The following is a 21,806-nucleotide window of genomic DNA, read 5'->3' on the forward strand; positions in this document are numbered from 1 at the left end:
CCCCCAAACTATCACTAATGCAATTCCAGTTTGCTATAACCAATGCAGCTTAAAAACAAACAAGCAAACAAAAAAAGCTTCCATTCCTTTTGTATTTCAGATTTCTATCTTTTTATATTTATGCAGCCATTTGAAGTGTGAAGCTGCCTTAGGACTGGTACATCAACTCTCTTCCGTTAAATGAGAACTGTTATTAACATGAAAAAGCTCATACTGGTACTTCTCCAAAATAACCAGTTGGTAAACAGCTTGTTAAATATTTACTCATTTGGAAAAGATCCAACTCATGAAAAAAAATGCAGGATTTTGTTTGGTGCTATAGTCTGCTAAACTGATTGTTACCATTGCTTCAGAATGTTCTCATTAAGTTTTGTGAGAGAACAGCAGAAAATAGTCTGTTCATACCAATGTGTGTATGTTTTCAATCTGGAAGTATCATCTTAAAAGTTGCATAGAAGTCAGAACCTAAAGTGATCCACTGCTTTTGATTTTCACGCTATCACTGAATGACTGGGGTTGGAAGAGACCTCTGGATGTCACCTGGTCCAGCCCCCTTCTCAGGCAGGGCCATCTACAGCCAGTTGCCCAAGACCGTGTCTGGATGCATTTGGATGATCTCCAAGGATGGAGATTTCACCACCTCTCCCAGGCAACCTCTGCCAGTGCTCTCTGCCAGTCACTCTCACAGGGAAAGAGCATTGCCCAATACCTAGGGGGGGTTTCCTGTGTTTCAGATCCTGTCCACTGCCTCTGGGCACCAGGAAAAGAAGCCTGGCTCCATTCTCTTTACAACATTTCAGGTATTTATATACATTCCTAAGACCACCCCTCAACTTTCTCTCAAGTATAAAAGTAGCAAATCATAGGCTTAAACATAAATGAAAACCAGAGCTAAATCAAGAGACTGCTTACATTTAATAACAGGGTCAGTCTAGTGTTTAAGCACAAAATCATTAACTGGAAGATGCAAAATTAAACTTCTTTACTTTATTTCTTCACTTGATTTGCAACATCTATATTGTTTCCTGAACAATGGTAGTAGTAATGCAAGTATCAAATGGTATAATTGACCATAAGTGTTTTGAGTCTTTTCTTGAGGGGTTGAAAAAATTCCAATAATTGGAAAATGTGGACGGAGCCATTTGAAATTTCTTGTTTGCATTCACCTTCAAAAAAAGATTTCATGTTTTGCCAAGCAACTTCTGTAAATTAGAATACAAAAGTGCAAACAGTAAGGTACATACTTATGACTGGAAATGTAGAAAGGTAAATTGGTACACTAAAAATGAAAAAAAAAATTGATGACTATACCTTGCCAGAAAGGAAAGCATAATCAATTGTATATAAGCTTAGTGCAAGACATTAATTTCTTTGATATTATTTTGCTTCATATTCTGATGATGCACCATAATGGTGGCAAGGACACTTCTACTCCTCTTTAGGAGGTAAGCACCACACTATTTCAATGTTAATGAAAAGAACTGGTTTTGGGACAATTTTTAAAACAGATTTCTTTCCAAGAAAAATAAAAGCTAGAAATCTAGCTTCAGTTGGTCTTCAATGAAAACTAACAAACAGCATCAACTCTATCTGTAAAAAACATTTGCAGTCTGCACTCAAGGAGACAGATTTCATAACTTCATATTGGAGGCAACATGTCTTGTAAAAACATTCACTAATGTTCGCGCTGCTTTGTACTTTGTCTGCTCCAGTCCATCAACCCTCTACACCACATACATGTAAACTGTTAAAACAAGAGTATCGTCAATAAAAGATCTGTTGACTGACACCATATTTCACAAATCTGATGACTTTCTGCATTGGCAGTAGCAACATTTCAGCTTTTCTTTATGCAATATGTGGAAGAATGATGCAATGTAATAATGCATCTGGTGTTTTTTCACTCAGCTATACCCAAGGACTTTGAAAGCCTACTTGTGCACTCTGGTCCTTCCATATTGTCCTCTTAGCATCAAAACCCCAGACTCCAGGAATAATTTTATGCAAGCAGAATCCTTGTAAGTTTAAGCCTAGTAAGAATAAATTAAACCACCACTTATTTTGAATCTTGAAAATCATGTATTGAGTTTGCAAGAGAAGGCTTTGGGAGTGGGAGGAGGGACAGGGGTGGCTTCTATGAGGGGAAAAAAAAATCTGTTCAATTGTGTCCAGGTTCTGAACAAGACAGAGTTAATGTTTACAGTAGCTAGGAAGTGGCATTGCTAGGGCAGGGAGGTTATTCTATACCACCTCACCTCATTGCCCGAGGTGGAAAAAGGGGGATTCTGAGGAGAAGGGATTCCTTCCTGATGAGCAAGCCTAGCACTGGTCAAGTTCCCTGAGCATTCTGCATGCGAGATCACTCTCCAAGAAACACTTTCATTGTCAATATTGTTGCTGTTACTGTTTCTTTTCTTACCTCATAGCTGTTCCCAGTAAATTGTTCTCATCTTAAATCTGTCATTGGAGGCCTTTTGTGCCTCCAATTCTCCTCTCTGGCCACCCCCAGTGGCAGGGCTCAGAGGGTGATGCAGCAACAGTGTGATTTGGAGAGTCTCAGTGGGAGAACTAAATCAAAGAGAACCTGTATGATAAACTGTACTCTGATAACCTGTAGATGAAGAGAGCAGTGGGAATATGTGAGAGAAAGAGCTCTGCAGAAACTAGGGTCGGAGAAGGAGGGGGAGGAGGTGCTCCAGGAACTGGAGCTGAGGTTTCCCTGCAGCCCATGGTGCAGAAGGACTGCACTCCATGGAAGGGATTTATGTTCTTGTGGGAAGGACCTACACTGGAGAAGTTCATGGAGATCTGTCTCCCTGGGAAGGGCCCCATACTGGACCAAGGGAAGAGTGTGAGTAGTCCTCTCCCTGAGGAGGAGGGATTGTCAGAGGCAACATGTAATGAACTGACTGCAAACCCCATTCCCTCATCCTGCTGCATCACAGCATGGAGGAGAGGAGAGAGGGCAAATTGGGAGTGAAGTAGAACCTGGGAAGAAGGACAGCGCAGGGGGAATGTGTTTTTAAAATTTAGCTCTATTTCTCATTATTTTACTCTGATTTGATTGGTAAAAAATTAAACTGATTTCCCCCAGTTGTGTCTGTTTTGCCCGTGATGGTACCTGCTGAGTGATTTATCCCTGCCTTTATCTCATCCCATAAGCCTTTTATTACATTTTCTTCCCCAGCTGAGGAGGGAAGTGACCAGAACCATTTTGGTCTGGCGTCTTTCTTACCACAACTGGCAAGCAACATCTCCAAAGAATCAATAAACAATTATCAGCAGCCAATGACAAGCTAATGAAGATATTTAAACAGTGTCAGGCAGACAATGAGGGCCAAAACATAGGTTTCAACAGCCTTCTCCAAGCCCACTTGGAGACAAATTCTGCAAACAAATGTTTTTAATGCAGGTTTTTTATGATAAAAGACATTTTATGCACACAAACATGAACTGCAGCATGTATACCTGTATTAACACCAAATAACAGACTGTTCAATACCAAAGTGGCAGATGATTGAGTCATATAGAAAGCATCTGGATGCCACAAGGGTGAAGATTATTGTATTCATCAAGGTAATTCTCTAATTAGAAGTTTATACAAATTTATTCTAACCAAATTAATTTATTCTAACCAAATTTATTCTAACCAATTATTCAAACCAAAAGGGTTCTTTTCCTCCCTTTTCACTAAAAAAGAAACCCCCTCTTCTCTAACTGCCCAATCTACGCAAGCCACCCCTGAAAATAAAAAAATTGAGTTTCCTAAAAAACCACACTCACTAAGATGAAGCACTCCAGGAAAACAATATGCCATGGACTTTGATCAGATGATCTCCAAAGGTGTCTTCTGACTTACTGTATCATTTTATTGAAAATAAGGATCAAAGCTGCCATACTAAAACCTGGAGAACCTCTGCCTAACTGCTCCTCCAGATGAAGGCAGAGCAGTGTTGCTATTATAGTTCTAGTATTGGCAGCAAATCACCTCCACATAGACAAATCTGACATCACTGAAAGAGGCTTTCATTACAGTAGCTGGCCTCTGATTAATTCTCTTATGTATTTAATTCCTACTCTTGAAGTGCAAAAAGCTTTTCCAGCATGATGCGCACTATTTTGCACTCTTATCTGATCAAGAGGATTATTAGCAATCCTGAAATCCACAGTTCTGTACACATAAGAGAAAGCAATTTCCATTTTCTCCCTACTTTGTGGCCAAGTGCTTGTAGTCCATTTTACACCAAGTTACAACTTTTTTCTGAAATAATTCAGCTCACTAAAACCAAACTACATTAATTATTACTGAATTATACCTGCATCTTGGTCATGAGAAAACAAACAGAAGGCAGAAGGTGAAAGACAAGCAGAACATTTCTATATGCCCAAATTTCTATCTTCATAAACTGAAGGAAAAAAAAATGGGTTTTTTTTTCTTATTTATGTCACTGAGACTTGTACAATTAAAGCAAAGGGTTAAAGAACTAAATATTCCCCAAGCATTCAAGTCACTGCACATAAATACTGTTGTGACTACAGATTGCAAAAGAACGGAAACACAGTAAATCATCCCATTTTTTCTGAGAAATTCTGGGACTATGTTCTGAATTTCCAGGAACAGAAGACAAATACTGCCAATTCTCAACGCTTGATTTTTATTGAAGAGTTCAAGAATTTGGAAAGGACTCCTGAAAGCCACTGAAAGATAGTATTGATTTTTTTTTTAACAGAGCTAGAGATTGTTTCTAGGAGAAGGCACTCGGTGTGACTGGTTTATGTGCTAACTCCTGAGAAAGTTAAAAAAAAAAAGAAGAAAAAGAAAGCTCTTAAATAAGACCTTAAGACCTGAAAGGTTCTGAAAGCAGCAAACCTTGCAAAAAAAGAGCCCAGTAAGAAAGTCAAGAGATCTATACTTTGCTCATCTCTCTAAAATATTTAAAAAAATAAGAAAAGGTGGATTGGCAGCAAGATATTCTAAAGGATATTCTGTAGGGCATACTCACTTACCCAGGTTCTCATTTTTCTTGCCTTGAATATAATCCCAACCTCCAATGTGTAACTTTATTCTAATACTGAATTTACAGCATTAAGGTCCCAACCTCGGGATCTCTGGAGCTGTCCTTCATAGCTTCTCATACACATTAAGTAAAAAAGTGTGCTGAAAAAATAGAATACTCCTTTACACTCTAATCTAGAGCATATTTAGTTTAACCTTCTTTTAGCCCTTTACCAACAAAATGCTTTCACTGCAGCCAAATTTGAAAGACAAGTTGATGAAAGCTCCTAAGTCAGATTTAGTAGGGGTGGAAAAACAGATGTTCAGGATTTTTTTAATGCAAACTTCAGTTCTGACAGAAGGCACAGTAGTTGTGAATGGGCTTCCAGAGCTAGTCTTCAAACTGGTTATAAGCATTTAGGGTAGTTAATACACAGTAAGCTTTGACCAAAAATAACTGAGTCACTTTCCCACCATCTTAAGTCACCCCATGTTGCTGTGACACTTCCAGTCTGCTGACTGCCCCAGACTAAAGCAGATTATCTACAGGGCTTGTCAGAGAAAGGGGAGTACCAATGAAAATTCATGTTTTTACTTCCTATGAACCACTAAAGACACTGTTTTCACAGGAGAGATTGACACTCAGTTAAAGAATTTGCAGCTCAAGAAACGACTGCCTAGAATGTCAAGTTTCTCTTAGCTCCTTTCCCTCAGCTTCACATCATGACTCAGATGATGCTCTAAATGAATTGGAAGCATAATTTCACAGTGCATCAAAATTGTGAAGTCCAGGCACATCTATTCACATATTCTTTTAAACTCATAGATCCAAGTTTAGTAACAGATTTCCAGGACATCCAATTTCTCAAAGTCCAGTCTCTTTTTATAGCTGCAAAAGAAGCTATAAAAGAACTGTTATGTTTTTTCCTGCTATTGGGAAAAGCATTCAGGTACATTCAGCTGATAACTCACCATATACTAACATTAGACTTTTAACTAATTAGAGGTTTCCTGCTGGGGAAAAAAAAAAAACCTCTAAGTTGACATATTACACAACATATATGAATCCTAATCTTAAAAAGACTTTTTGGAAATGTTTATTTTTATATGGTTTCTTGCTTTTCTTCCAAATGAGTAGCATGACTTTAATAATCATGACTAGCAATGTTTCTCTTGGGATAAAAGGAAAAGGTTTAAATGTCACATGACACTGTTTAATTATTTGTGTATCTACAGGGTCCAAAATCATAACTTAATCCTCAGGGCGGTAATCATATTATGAAAACAGAAGATAAAAAGTGGAAAGAAAAGATCATATCCAAACTAGCAATTTACAGTTTCATAAAAAATACAAAGCAACCATTATGCCAACCAAAACTGCCCAGGGGAAAAAAAAGAGAACTTTTACATGCATTTTTGTCAAGTACCTTTGAATTTAGCTGAAGGATTTTAAAATATACTCTTTGTAATATGCCATATTGGCTGCTTAGATACAGCACAATGACTCAAAAACTTAGGATCTTACCAAGTGTAAAAATCTCTGCCTTTGTTCCCACAAATATAGCATCCTGCAAACTGATACATTTTGATGCAAGGCATTTCACTGGGTTTGTAGCTTGTCGCCTTTTCTTTGGAAACAAGTGCCTTCTCCCAGTTAGTAAATGGCTATTTTAAAGACCAATTATCAAATCCATATATATTAATGACCCAGTCTTTTCAGCAGCAGAACTTGAACACAGGATGGTAACAGAGGCTCTGTTTCCAAAATGTTAGCAAAACCCAGAGAATTGCCAGACAGCTATTAGCAGTTTGATGAAAAGTATGAATGCACAATCAATCACCAGCTCACAGCAATATGAGGCTACAAACTGACATGAACATGTAATTTCTCAACTTACTATCCGATAAGGAAGATGTAAAAAGGAGTCTGGGCAGCCAGCTAAAGCCATTTGTTCCTTCAAATTTTCTTCAAATTACATCTACTGCTTCCCAGGACCTGCAGAATACAAACAAACTGTCAGAAACCATACTGAAGACATTTAATCAACTTATTATTGAAAACAGTTGGAGAAAGGAGACTGAGAAGATCAAAATGAGGTGATAAGGATTTGCATCAACTTGAAGTAGAAAATTTGCACATTTGCTGCCTGTAGCCTAGCAAACACATTCAATTTGGTATTTCATTTAAAAACCCAGCATAACTTCTCAGGCTGTGTGGCTCCTGCTTTATTTCTACTCTTTAGGCAAAAATGAAGGCCTCCCTTCACAGCAAAACCCTAGCCATTTGAAAACTGGCTTTCACCACCTGAGGCTATGTTTTCAATAGTGGAAAGAAAACAAGGAAATCTCTGAGTTAATTAAGATGACAGCCACTTATCACAGAATCATTTAAGTTGAAAAAAAAACATAAAATCACCAAGATCCTTATGCAGCATCAGCCTTCAAAGCCTGGTTACGCAACTTCTAACCTTTACCCTTTCCTGCCTGCCTTTTCCCCTGTGGTTTTATTCTCCTGCAATATATCAAACAGACTGTCACCTACAAATTCATTCAAGTCTTCTACTTATTCTTCTGAGTGATTATTAGAAGAAACTTTGCAAGGTGAGTTGTTTATCCTTTAAAGCACCACTCTATGATCAAATAGAGCTTGAGAAGAAATCTGCAAACACTTAGAAGCACATATGGCTAAAGAACCAAAAATAAGAAGGTAAGACAATGTGAACAAAGTTAGTATAGCTGCCTCAGAAAAAGGAAACAAAAATAAACCTAAATAAATAAGTAAATAAATAAAGCACTTTTTCCTGCTCCAGCATTTCTTCCTACCTGCAGGGGTGGACACATGCCTGCTGTGTAAGACAAGTGATACCACCTCTAAATAGATGAAAAAGGTATGACTGGGGAAAGAAAGCAGGCTGCAAAGCACAGTCAGAACTTTTACTTCTACCACAAGCAAGCTCCTGTCTGGTTCTCTGTTAATTATCAATTATTGTGTTCAAAACAAAAGCCCAAGTTTTAAACAGGCTACTCACTGCTCTCTGGTAAGCACAACCTGTCACCAAACCAAAGCTGTCAGCAAAATTTATGGGACAGTTAAGTGAGGGACAAGGGTAAAAAAACATCTTGGACAAACTGTTCCTGGATGACTATGGTCACAAGCCATGCACTCATCAAGGAAGCTTTATTTTACCTAGTTCCAGGATGAGTTTGGCTGAGGTACGGCAGCCTCCTCCTCTGTCAGTAAGGCAGGCAAACTCCTGGCAACTTCTTTCCAGGAAGTACTCACTGGGCTTCTGAAGTGATCAATTCATACAGCCAATTACCCTGGGAGGAAACTGGTTTTGGCAATTGCAAGTCTGAAAATCCATTTAACCAAATATGCACAAACCCAGTTATTTATTCTAGGTAAGCAAATACTATGGAAAAAAATATTAAACCCAAAATCTTACAGCATTCAAAGTTGGGGGGAGGCCACATCAAACATCTAACTCTGTAGGCATGTTACTCAACTTGCACTATCACTAGTTTTTAAACTATAAACAGTGGTCTACAGCCTTCCAGCTATTTCTCCACACCTAAATGTTTGCAGTCAGTTTTAAAGATTGAGCTGAAGATTTCACTTTAATTATCCAATTTGTTCCAGGAGAATTAAGCACAAATTTAACAAAAGCTCTTAAAAATCTTTTCACTAGGAGGAGTACCATTTTCTTTTCTTTCTCATAAGCACATCTACAGAGAAATTAAACAAGTCACTGAAATAGCTGTTATGAAGTTGGCAAAATGTATCAATAAAGAGCTCTGTATTATTAGCCTCTAAACCCACCAAGACTAAAGAAAGTTAACATAAAAAGGGTAAGGGAAAAGAATTGAGCTCTACACTGCAAAAGTTTTATGTTCATCATCACTCCAATATTTAAACATCAGGAAGAGGCACAACTGCAGCAAGTTTAATGATAGGTTATTTAGGACTGAATGTCAAAATACTAGTCCTTTGACATTTCAGCAAAAGGCTCCAATTCACTTACAGCAAGATAGATTAAATATGTTCCTAAACAATACCAGACCAATTTGTCTACTCTAGGGTGTGCTGCAGTTTATGCCACAGCCCCATTGCACCAGTGGAAGATCATAAATTACCTCAAACAATAGTTGGAGTCAAGACTGCATAATCTATCAAGAACCATTTGCTTTGCTGATACATTCTTGAGTATTCATTTGTTAACACTCCAGAAACAGAGGAAAGCGATAATCTCTAGATGGTATCATTCTTGATCAGTCACACATTAACACTGATTTAACATCTCATCTCTTTTGATCTGTCTAAAAACAGTTTAGCAACCTGGTCCTACCCCAGGAAGACGAAAAGCCTTTGCTTGCCTTAAAGATCTAAGGTCCTTTGTACCACATCAACAAGTAGTAAATTTCATAGGGGCATGTACACCAATTCATGTGTTCATGACCTTATAAAGAAAAATAGAAAGGAAAATAGATCAATTCTTCCTGTGCTGTTGTCTTTAAACATAGTATTTAGCACATCACTTCTCGTCAGAGACTGTACTGCACACAGACATACATGTTCTTTCCACACAATTTACACAGCACAAATCACAAAGAGGTATTCAAGTACCAAGTTACTGCCCTTTTCCTAAAATGCTTTAGATGGGACAAGGAAATTCCAAAGGATTGTAAATAGGAAACCAACTATGTAGTCGATCACCGTTAACAAAACTCAGGACATCCAGTGGTGAGAATAACTGTCATGCAGCATCAAGCAAGTCAGCCTGTGCACTTGCAGAACCCAGCAATTTCATGTGCTTTTACTGGCTTCAGAGCTCTGCCTTGGACAGAGGTCCTGAAAGAACGTCATGATAAACCACGTTTCAAAGGTCACAAGACTAATTTTTGGTATAACATTTTCCAGAATAAAGAACAGATTATTGTGAGGTACAGCTTTGATGTCTCAGCTCTCAAAAGTGTTAAACAAACAGACACAATCTAAAAAATTGATATTAATCCTGCATGGAAAACCCTGCAGGTATGCACCCTGGAGATTGTCACTGCTCTGAATGGGTTGTTTAAGTCACAATCAAATTACTCAACTAACCAGCAGATTAAGTTGTCTATTAACTGCAAATTAAGCCCATCACCAGGTATGTTTTTCTGATTTATCACTTGTTATCTGCACATTCCCAGCAGAGGAAACGGGTATCTTGCCCAGCACTCTGGAAGCAGACACAGCCTACGCACCTACGGATACTGTGGTAGGAAAATGGCAGGGGTATGGTCACTCTGCCAATTCAGGAAGTTTTCCAGGTTCTACATGTGCCATCTGTCAAAGTCTTTAAATTCAAGAGAAAAATAATTTTTAAAACGCAATTGCTTGCAGATTAGTTAGGAACAGGAGAAGAAAAAAAAAAAAGAAAAGTATTTTAACCTGGCAGAGTTGCAAGACAAGTTCCAGAGCTCTTGAAAACTGGATTTATTCTCTTTTATAAAAGGTAACTTAAAAATTTGTTGAATGTTATACTCTTCTAAGTATTTAATAATTTTTCTTCTATAATGTTCTGTTTTCTGTAGCTGAATTATTATGAAAGAGGGAATGGGAAAAAGCTTCAGCATAATTTTGACCTGAAGACCTTTATCTAAGATCTCAGGCTTTACAAGCAAGTTAAAAACCTTTCCCTCCCTTTAATGTATATCTTTTATTCTCTCAGTATTCACTTCTCCCCACAATACTGAATGAAGTTTTGCAGACCAAACCTGGATTTTCCTAAGAAACTAGAACAAGATCTTAAAACTGAATCAATACAATATTGTCCCCTAACTTATCTTCAGGTCTGTCTGAATTAAGTCTACTGGACTGGATTTAACATCTTGAAGACCCAGGGAGAAAAAATCTCCAAGACCTCAACTGGCTGTTCTCCTGGCTGTAGGCTCCCCACTACTTCATGCCATCTAGGAAAGTGTTCTGTTTTTTATTGCAGACTTGTGTGTGCATATATATACACACACATACACACCTGCACAGGTGTTTATCTGCATCACCAAACACGTTTACAAGATGAGGTGAGGCAGCTCTGTAGATACACCAAGCAACCCTCTGCAACACAGGCATGAGTACCCATACTCTGAAACTTTCTTACCAGTCTACTCCTATTGCCATAGTTACAATGGAAAAAAAGTTGGATACCAGCAGCATGAGGCATGCCAGTGAATTTTCCCTAGTTTAAAGACCTGACAGCTAGCAATGTCCCCAGCTGCACTGATACTGTGGGACCCAGATGTGCTTTTCATGCAAGATCCAGACAATTTCTCACCAAAATGAAGGCTGAATGACTGTGTAGGCTGAAAAGAAAGTGCCATCAGACTCCTGAGCTGGCTGGACCACGGAGACTAAAACACTCTCGGCCGCACACAGGTTTGCCATCAGATTTCATCATGACTTCAGCAATGAGCACATGTAAGGATTTCTAAAGTGCCTTCCCCTCTTTTAGTGATAGCTTCAGGTGGAGACTGTCAATTTACAACACTGAGAATGCCTCTCACCCTCCCTAAGGGATCACTTGGTCAGCAGGAACTGAATTCATCACATCAAACATTTTACTGACCACTTTCTCAACTTACTCAGTTCAAACACACACTTGCTTCTCTCCCCAGCTCTGAATGTTCCTCCTCACACCCAAAGTCTCCAGTCTGCCCATGCTGAAAAGTAATACCTGGCTAGTTTCCCTTCGAACAAGTTTTGTTTCCTCCAAAACACATCCCCAAACACTCCAGAATGGAATCACTCTCCAACCAAAAAAGACTAAAAAGCATGATCATCAACACGCTGATGACCTACTGAGATTAGCAGCAGGTAATGTTTAAGAATACCGCAGCTTTCCCAATTTCTCCCCATTTTCCTTGCATGAATTATTATCTTCATACCCATTTTGTTATGAATATATACCCAAAAGGCATTTGCAAGTCTATGATATGGAGCAATTGCCTAACTAGAGGAATACTTTGAACATCTTTGAAAACAAAGCATTGTTCTAGCTAAAATTTCAAGCAAGTGTTGCGCACTAAAATGAAAAGCACTGTTCAAAATATAAATCATCAATCAAAAGCACTTCAGTTACGTCCAAACACTCCCACGGAACCATACTAAAAAATCTGGTCACATAAAAAAAGGGAATATAATTCTCTTTTGCCATTCTTAATTGCAAAGCTGTTAGTCTAAATATTACACCTTGTAAAGGAAGCCATTTGCCATTGTACTTTTGCCAGAAAGTGAAGAATCTTGGCAACGGCAATTCAGGCTTTTGAAAGCCAAAACAGATACATACTTCAGAAGAAGCACAGAAGAGCTGATGCCATCCCACTTCGAGCCTTGCCAAATAAAATTAAATAAAATATATGCAGTTCAGCACTTTTTGGTTTCCTGAATCTGCCCAAAATTTTGAAAAGGCTCAAGACTCATAGCCTGTGAATTCATATTCACCTCCTGACAGAACATCTTCACTGACATCAAATATAAGGTCCTGAGAAAAAGCAGTATTTAGCTCAACAACATTGGACGACGCCATCAAGAAAACAACCAAAAAAACCCTAAACCAAGCCAAAAAACAACAAAGCAAACAAAATCAAAAAACCAAACAACTAATCCCAAACCTATAATGAACTTTGGAAATAATGAAAAAACTGCAGTTTCACTGTCTTCCTTGACCACTGAAAATTCTCTTCTGTCTCCTGACAGCTTCAAATTCATAGCTTTGAAGCAGGAACTTTGGCAATTAAACAGACTTGTACCAAAGTCTAAATGAAATGTTAATTAGACAGAAACTGAAATAAAAACCCATGCAGTATAGAGCAGACAACCCCACCAGCAAGCCATATGCAGAGGTAGGGAAGGTGCAAGGATGCATGACTAGGACATAAGAGCTACATGACTGAGGAAGCTCAAGGTGAACTTCATCTGACAATGCCATGACTAGCGGTCTCCAATTTTGCATATATCGTTTCTCACTATGTCCTTTACCTCCAGAGAACCAAAAAACCACTGTCTCCATTCTCTCTGTGTTGTCACTGCCTTGCCTCCCCTGCCCACCTCAATCTAGTCACATTTCTCATAAAACAGAATCCAAAATTTTATAATTTTGGGAAGCAGTTGAAATAATTATTTCCTTATGTTATTTTAAGCTTTTATTATCCAACCTGAAGACTTAGAGTGAAGTTATACAACAGTCAAGATGATTTAATAGCTTGTTACTGCCAAAAACAGGACAGGCATCCCACTCTTCATCAGCCCTTGCTCTGCTTCCTCCACTTCCTCCCAGCAGCTTCATGGCACTCCCTCCTTCTCCCCCTTTTGTGTCATGTATGGTCCTTAATGAGTGCAGCTTGTGCTAATTAACGCATTTGTTTTGCTGGGTTAGTGTTCTGCTAAGGAAGCAAACGCAATAAACTTAGATCTGACAGGCAGTTCAGATGGCACAATGTGAACAGTAGGAGACCATGAGCAAGAGGGGAAGGGAACTGGATCACCCCTCTCCCGTGGCAGAAAACTATTACATTGGCCAAGGCAACCTGTGAAGTTTCATTTTCTTTGTTTACTGCTACTAGGAGCTGGCAAACCTTTCCTACTGCACATCCGTGAGAATTAATGCTTTCCAGGCATCTCACAGAAGTTAAACATTCAGACAGATCTCCAAATAAAATATGAAGGTTTTCTTAAAGGCACTTAACTTTCACCTTCTGATACCTACTCAACTAAAGTCTGCTTTTGTTGCACACTTACCAAAACATTGTTTTTTCCATTCAACACAGTACTGAGCCTTTATGCTTCCAACAGGCAACTGGTGTGAATGGCCCTTTCCTATGCTCTGCAGTGGGATTTGAAAGCCAAGGGCTCTAGACACCCCAGCCCAGAGACTAAACTATACACAAGACATTTTTCTAAACAATAAAAGTTCATCAGCCTCTGCACAATGTTGCTGTTTGTTTGGTTGTTTTTTTTAAGAAAGTCATATCATTACAGATTCTGTTTGAAACCATAACTTAATCTACATGCTTATCCAAAAACATCCATTGGACAGATCTACCAGACTCAATTTACCTTTACTAAGGTAACAAGATAGTAGCATGCACTCGTCAGCTGTTACTTTTACAGCCTCCAGACACAAGTTAGGAGGCTGTAAAAGTAACAGCGGAGGAGTGCACAATAATAGTTGAAATATATATACAAAGGTTTGATAGAGAGACTTTTCAATTCATAGAGTAGCACTCTGCAGCAAGGATGCCCCGTCCCCAGCTTGTGTTCTCTTATTTCTCTGCAACATTCCTTCATTTTGAAGAATATTACAAAGCATGCAGAAACCCGTCTTCCCCACCTGGCTGATGCAAAGGACAAAGATATAAAAAAAAAGAGAAACAAAAGGCTATCTCCTATCACATGACCTACTGATCAGTTTTTCAAGCATTTTAAGTCTGTTTCATCCAAATGATGCATTCATCAATCACCATAATTATTCACAGACTATTTTTCTTTCCATGGATCTTTATGCAGGCAGCACTGTAGCTTCTCAAAGAACCTTCTAGGTTTTTGTTACACCATACTAGCTACAGAGGGCTGACCATAAGGCTGACTTCAAAAACCAAAACTCACATTTGTGCACAGAAAGCAACAGGCAGATATTATCAATACCATTCACATCCCTCCTTAGGGTCTCTCCTGCTCCCCAGCATCTTCAGGTGGGTTAAAATACTTTTCCTGGATTTAAAACTTCATTACTGCAGGCCAGTGACATCAGACATTAGGGCTTTTACTTTGACAATTTACATGGTTTAATGCTGATAGCTAACACAGTAATTGTACATGCATCACTTGCTGTTCTCTTGGTACAAGATTTTTTGGGAAGAGTTATTAACTAGGATTTTCAGAAGCTCTTATATAGACATCAAGCTTTGCGTTTTTGAAGAAAATTGAAGAAAACCAATTTTACAGCTAACTGTGATTTATGTTCATGAATAAGCAAGCACTGATTTATTTACATAGTCCCATCCCATACAAATGGTTGAGGCTAGAAGGCAAGTTTAGATATTTCAATTCAAACTGCAAGCTACTCATTAAGATGGTATCTTTTTGAGATACCATAAAAGGTAGACTTTAGTGAAGTTACTCTCAGTATACCTCGTGTATATAGTTAGAACACTCAAAAGAAAGACTTTCTGCTTAGCCTCTGAAAAAAAAAATCACATTCTGTGTGCAGAGATGCATTCTCCAGCATCAACACTCCCAAATAGTTTTGTGATAACTACTCCCAAACATTATTTATTCCAAAGAATTCAACTGTTGCAACAATTCTGATGAAGACACCATAGTAAGTAACAGCAGCAAGTAGCAAAAATAAACAAGCAAACCCTTTTTACCTCTTATGTACAGCAGGGTAAGGGTTACCACAGAAGGTCTTGTAAGCAATAATGCAACAGAGCCAGGAGAGCTCTGGACTACATCAACCCCAAGCAACCAGGCAACGACCAACTCTGCTTCTAGTTGCAAAGGGTGCAAAGAGGCAACTTCAACAAATTCTGTGCTGCTCTTGAGATGAACAGAAAATCCTGTCTGTTCAAGAGAGCGTTAATAAAGAAGTGCAAGAAGTGCAAGTGATAACACACAGAATTAAAGGAATACATGCCTTTGATTGACTGGAACATAAACTGTACCCAATTTGGAGACTGCCCTCATTCACTCCTATGCAATGAAGCACAGCAGTGCCAGAGCTCGCTCAACTGCAAAAAACCTGCTTGTAGTTTTAAGATACTGATGTCACAGATATCCCATGTGTACTTTAACACTGCCTCACTAACAAATCTCAGCAATCTCTTCTTAGAGAAAAAAGACCATTTTGTAATCTCAAATGCATTTGCTGGCATTATGCAACACACAAGCCTCAAATCCACGGGTGGCTTACGGTTAGCAGCAGGCAATCAGTGCTGATTTTTACAACACAACTAAAATGTTACTGGTGCACTATTCTTGAATATAGGCTAAGATTTTCTATAAATAAATAAATAAATAAATAAAGGATATCGGCAATGCAAAAGTCTTTCTTACCCTCTTACACTTTTTAGCCCTTGAAAAACAATTTCAAGCTGACATCTCAAAAACGAGTATGCTGACCTACTTGCAAATATAATACCACCCTGGGACAAACAGGGCACAGCTTTTTCAAGTGTAAACAAAACAGAAAATAAACCCACAGAATAGGTTAATATTTTGTACAAGAGCTAATGTTCAACAAAAACCTGAAATCTGGCCAACTGATCACATGTTTCATGTGCATTAGTGAGCACTTATTTACTGCTATTAACTTGTACCTGCAGAGAGGAAGAAAGAAGATATTCTTCCTTTGATTCTGAAGGTCATAAGGTGACCAAAATCCCAGCTTAATGAAGACTGTGGTGAGGTTGCAAGTGTCATAGCTTCCACCAACCCTTTCAAAATGCAGCACTGGAAAGCACAGGGAAGAAAACTGAAGTAATACCACCCAGGCTTCATAGATTATGTCGACTTAATTAGAATCGTATTTTGGCAGGACGAAAAGATTACATATGGAAGGCTGAGTAGCAGGCCAAATAACTTGACTAGACTACTTCGCCAAGCCACCTACATTAACAGCTTCTTCCCTGTATTTTCAGGGTGCCATAAAGGAAATCAGGCCTTGTTTCAGGCCTTATGAGGTTGTTTAACAGAAGTATGAAATGTTGAATATCCCCAGCACTGAAGGTTTATTAGATATCCATTAAACAAGGAACATCCCTAGTTAACCTTCAGACTCCAGAGCTTCCAGAGAGGAAGCCTTGTTCTCCAAGGGTGTAGGCTCCAGAGGTAGCCAAAGTGCCTTCCCTGTATACCAATGAACTTCAACCCACAAAACACCTGTACCCCAAGCCTGGAACCCACACGCAGGTCCCATCTGCATTCTCTCACCTCCAAGGCTGGTACTGGCAGCAGTGGAAAGAAAGGAGAAGACAGCATGTAAGTGTTCTCCCGCACAACATCATTTCATAAACCTGTAATACATTGCCCAGGGAAGCAAATCAACATCCAGGCTGCACACGGACCACAACATTATTACAGGATATATGAAGGCAGTCCTAGATGGTGGTAGTGGTATGTGTACAGGAGAAACGTACACGCCTGCACTGCCACATCAGACAGGAAGGAGAAACAGGCTCTCCTCATGTGCCATCCATCTCATTCCACAGTAGCTACCTGGGCGTCAGAGAAAGTCGGGACTGGCATGAGATGAGCTCAAACAGCCACTTACAACCTACACAATTCAATGAAGCACACCACTGGAGCACCTGGTTCTTTCCATCGACAACAACATGAATTTAGAAAACTGGTCCAGATGTAGCCATCGATGATCTGGAGACAAAAAATCAGCCAAAGGAATCCCTCTGGCTTCAGTACAGCACTGAAACCTCAAACTCTCAGCACCTCTGGACAAGACTGACAATTATGCCAGGCCAGTCATGCACTATCCCCAGATTTTTGGTCTCCGTACAGCAGAAGTCAGTCCTAACAAAGCTTCAGTTTCTCCCATCAACTTTTAGGGTTTAATTTCACTCAGTGTGTCTGTGTGTACAGTACTTATACACACAAATTACACACATGCACTTACAGGTGCCTGTGAACTCTATGAACTCTAGATGAAGAGATCCTTTAACAACAGGACAGAATGCAAGACGGCATGGCAGAACTCAGTCAACCTCATGAAAAATAAAAAAATCTCAGTTCCCTTCCCTGAGTTTCTTTCGCTGTTTGATGCAGAGATTTTGTTCACACTTTGCTCTTCCAAAAAGTTGTCCCTCTCCCAAAATACACTGCAGTATAATAAAACAAAATGTTTATCAAAGGAGCAGATGAGCTCTCTTGCAAAAGCCTCTGTGAATATCACAAATTTGAATTTCTAATTGCTGCTGTTAATTGATAAAATAACAATTCCAAATTTTTTTGCTACTTTGTATTTTGATCTATAAAAGCATTCACTCATCATTAATACAATCAATTTGACAGTTTCATCAGAAAAGTCTCAATTTTCATTTCAGCCTCACTAATTAGCAGTTCTATTTTATTAAAAACCAGCTCTGCATGAAGAGATGGCTTCACAAAACTGCCTGTTTTACACAAATACCTCCCACAGGCTTTCATGCTACTTTCTGTCACTGGAAGAGGGAGAATATTCCCTTTACCTAATGCTCCGATGCTCACAGATCTCAGCAATCACTAGCTTGTAATATGCCCCATCTCCTTCAAACTGACAGCAGTACCACAGAATTTGCCACCAATGCTTGATATTCTCTTCTCTTTATTGCACTACTGGTCTTAGATAAATTGCACTGTCTTGGAAACGATCACATTTGTTTCCTGCAACATATTTGCCTACGCATCTTTTCCAGTCCAATAACTTTTATAAGTCAACAGCCTAAAATGAGCAGTACAATTTTCATGAGGACTCACCATTTAACTAATTACAACCTCCTCATTATACAAACCCAAAAGGTTTCTCTCCAAAACACAAGACAGAAGTAGAAGTTCATTGAAGCTGGATGCTTCTGAGGAATCAGGTTTGAGAAGGCTGCTCCATACAGAAGTGCTCTTCTCTCTGTGGCAAGTGATGAGAGCCACTGTTCCCAGAGAAGTTCCCAGCTGCAGAACTTCTAAGTTTTGTCTCTTAAGATGCAGGCATATCCCCACATTCTGCTCCTGCAGAAATGCAAAAACACATTGCCTAACACAGCAATCCAGTCAGTCTCAGTGGGACAAGCAAGCAGCAGGAATGACACAGAGATCATTTTTCCCATGACAGCAATTAGCAGCACTTGGTCAGAAAAGACTTTGCAGCTCAAGTTAAGAAATGCAGGATTATAGAAAATCACTACCAAGGCATGGGGAGGTACAAGTATTGAGCACACCAGGAAACAAGCACCTGAGTCACTCCCATGGCCTAAGGGACAGAACGACATGGATGATTTTCTACCAGACTTCGATGATAGATCTCTAAGTCTTAACACACATCTGTCTTAGACAGGTTAAACCTTTTAAGGTTTAAATGCCTTATGAGATCCACTTTTAAACATGCCAAAAAAGACAACTGGAAAGCACAGAATCACTCTGCTTTTGTGCCAAGTCAGAACACAAACAGCTCCTTCTGTGGAGGCCACATGTGCCAAGGACTAGGCTCCAGCTCCCTGCACTTGAGCAGCACTAAAGTTTTCATCCTCTGTATGGAAAGTATAACACAGCTGACCATTTGCGCTGCAGACAAGTTAAGAAATCACCCCATATAGTCAGAAAAAATTAAGCAAGTGTGTCATTCATTACCAGAAACTTTCTCCCTCATATCCAGTGGCAGGATGTATGGGAATGGTTCACAGCTGAGTCAGGGGAAGTTCAGACTAGATACACAAACACTTCCTTTACCAAGAGGGTAGTCAAACACTGGAACTGGCTTCCTAGAGGAGTGGTCAATGTCCCAAGCATGACAGTATTTAAGAGGCACTTGAACAAGGCCCTTAACAATGTACTTTGACCTTGGGTCAGCCCTGAAGTGGTCAGACAGTTGAAATGAATGACCACTATAGGTACCTTCCAATTGGAATGTTCTATTCCATTCATCAGACATTCAATGTTCCATTCAAGAAACATTCTTTTATACCAAAATTGTCTTCCATGAGTGAATGGTCTTAACTGAAGTTTAGAACTTAAAGAGAATGTTCTGATTTCGTTTTTTTTTTTTCTGATACAAGTCAGGCATTAAGGACCACTGGAAATAACTACTTCTGGAAATGTCCATCTAGGAACACTGAGGTGCTCTCTTGCCACCAAATTTGAGCTTATGTCAGCTGAGAAAAGGTAACCTTCCCACCAACAACTCTGTTCTGTCTCAAAGTATGAGTAAAACCAGTCAGAGTCAAGAGCAGACTAGGAAAAACACTTTATTTGATACTGAAATAGACTGGGAAGTTCAGAGAACAAACTGCTATGACCAAGGAGCTGACAACATCCCACAGCCATCTCAGAAACCACCCTACTGCCACAGTGCCCCACACTTCATACACAGTTCCCACTTCTCATCCATCACCCTCACTTCCAGCGTGTGGCTCTGGGGAAAAGCGTGGAAGCTTGCACTGACTGCTGACCAGTGATGTTGACCAGCAAGGGACCAGTTAACAATACAAATTTCACAAGCCCACAATTACAAAACAGATATGAGCAAGTACTTCATTGGAAATTAGAGCTTCAGCTTTATTTTATTTATTCTAGCATAAGAACAGATGTTGCAGTTATTCAAAGGTTTTCACAACCTTAATTGCTGACCTTAATTGTTGTTAATCTTTCCCAAGAAGTGGAGACAGACAGACGCCACCCATATTTTGTGAAGAAGATAGTGAGCTGCAGGGTATGAATAATAAAAGACAGTATTGTCTGCCTTCTCCCTCTTGTGTGAAATACAAGGGTATTGGGATTGGCCAGCAGCATGGAAGAAAAAGAATGAACAAGTGACTCAGCTGTTTTATTTATTTTTTTTAAGGATGGATCTGCTACAGGGTAGAACCTTGACACCAACATTTCTTCCCCCTCCCCAGCAACGGGTGAAGCCTCCAAGTGCCAGCGAAGGAAGTGCCATATTTAGTCTTCACAACGCCTGAAACAGCTGATACACAAAGTGCCCTGTCCACCTCATTGAGTATCACTAAAGCTGTAGTATTAAGCAGCAAAGTGTTGAGTTTCACAGGGCAATATTATGTTTCATAAACAAGTTCTCAGACTGGATAAGAAAGCAGCATTTAATTATTTGCTAGAAACATTGCAAAAGATACATGAGAGCTTCCCAAGTCTTTTCCTTTGCTAGTGGGAAGCCTGCCTGACTTCTTAGTCAGGTATGGAAATTTTATATCCATCTTTTTGCTGCAGAATTTTGAGATGTAAGTTTTCTAACCAAGAAGTACATTCCTCTTTGTTCTGCCAAGCGTACTCAAAGATGTTAACTTGGTGTCCCAGTAATTTGAGACCAGGCAACACAGAGGAGGGACATAAGTTCATAAATGAAACCCTGGATGTACTGATTGCAGACATGCCCTATAACCTAAGGCAGGAGCTCCAGAAGTCAGGATAGTAAAGATCAATTTCATGTTTATGATACCTTCAAACAAATGCCCAGAGTGAACTTGGGCACAAGACTTAATGCACAGACCAGATTAGAATGGCATCAGCTACCAGCTCTGCTGCAAAATGCAGGAAATCAAGTATTTTCCCCACCTCACATAAAAACTCAACTGCAATTGTCTTCAAGGATTCTTGACAGAAAGAAAAGGTAAGGACTGTTTTGGTTTTAGTTCCTTAAGAGATGTCACCTTTGCTCATTAAAAAAAGTCAAAAGAGATAAGCCAACCAGGAACTATGTATACTAAATAACTGCTCACACATTACATTTCAAGAGCAGCATTAAAAGATTATAAATTGCGCAAAAGAAAAAAATCAGTCAAGATTTCTGAAAGGAAAACATCAAACTACCAAGCTGTTAACTGCTGTATATACCCTGTCACACCTAAAGGGATCTGGACATAGCACAAAAGATGCTAAGTTACATGCTTTTAGAAATTAGTTCAAGGTAAATCCAGGGAACTTAAAAATCAGGAAGAAACTTCTTTTCTGAAAGAACTAGCTAAAACTGGATAACACAGACATGAATAATCAATAAGATGGCATGAGCAAATGTTACTACAGCTTCTGCCGAAGTTATGACTCAAATCCACCCAAATT

General features: G+C 39.2%; 1 protein-coding gene across 4 annotated transcripts in view; it reads right to left on the reverse strand.

Annotated features, from left to right (window-relative positions):
- GRB10 (growth factor receptor bound protein 10) overlaps nucleotides 1-21,806 on the reverse strand; it is a 144,191-nt gene that overhangs the window by 101,076 nt on the left and 21,309 nt on the right. For all 4 annotated transcript variants that reach the window (XM_021546879.4, XM_085571760.1, XM_021546880.4 and 1 more), the window contains exon 2: nucleotides 6,895-6,992. In XM_021546879.4, coding sequence (XP_021402554.1) covers nucleotides 6,895-6,945 — 51 coding nt within the window. In that variant the 5' untranslated portion in view covers nucleotides 6,946-6,992. The remainder of the gene's footprint in view (nucleotides 1-6,894; nucleotides 6,993-21,806) is intronic.

This window comes from Lonchura striata, chromosome 2 (assembly GCF_050655825.1).
Source record: "Lonchura striata isolate lonStrDom1 chromosome 2, ASM5065582v1, whole genome shotgun sequence".
Taxonomy (NCBI): Eukaryota; Metazoa; Chordata; class Aves; order Passeriformes; family Estrildidae; genus Lonchura; species Lonchura striata.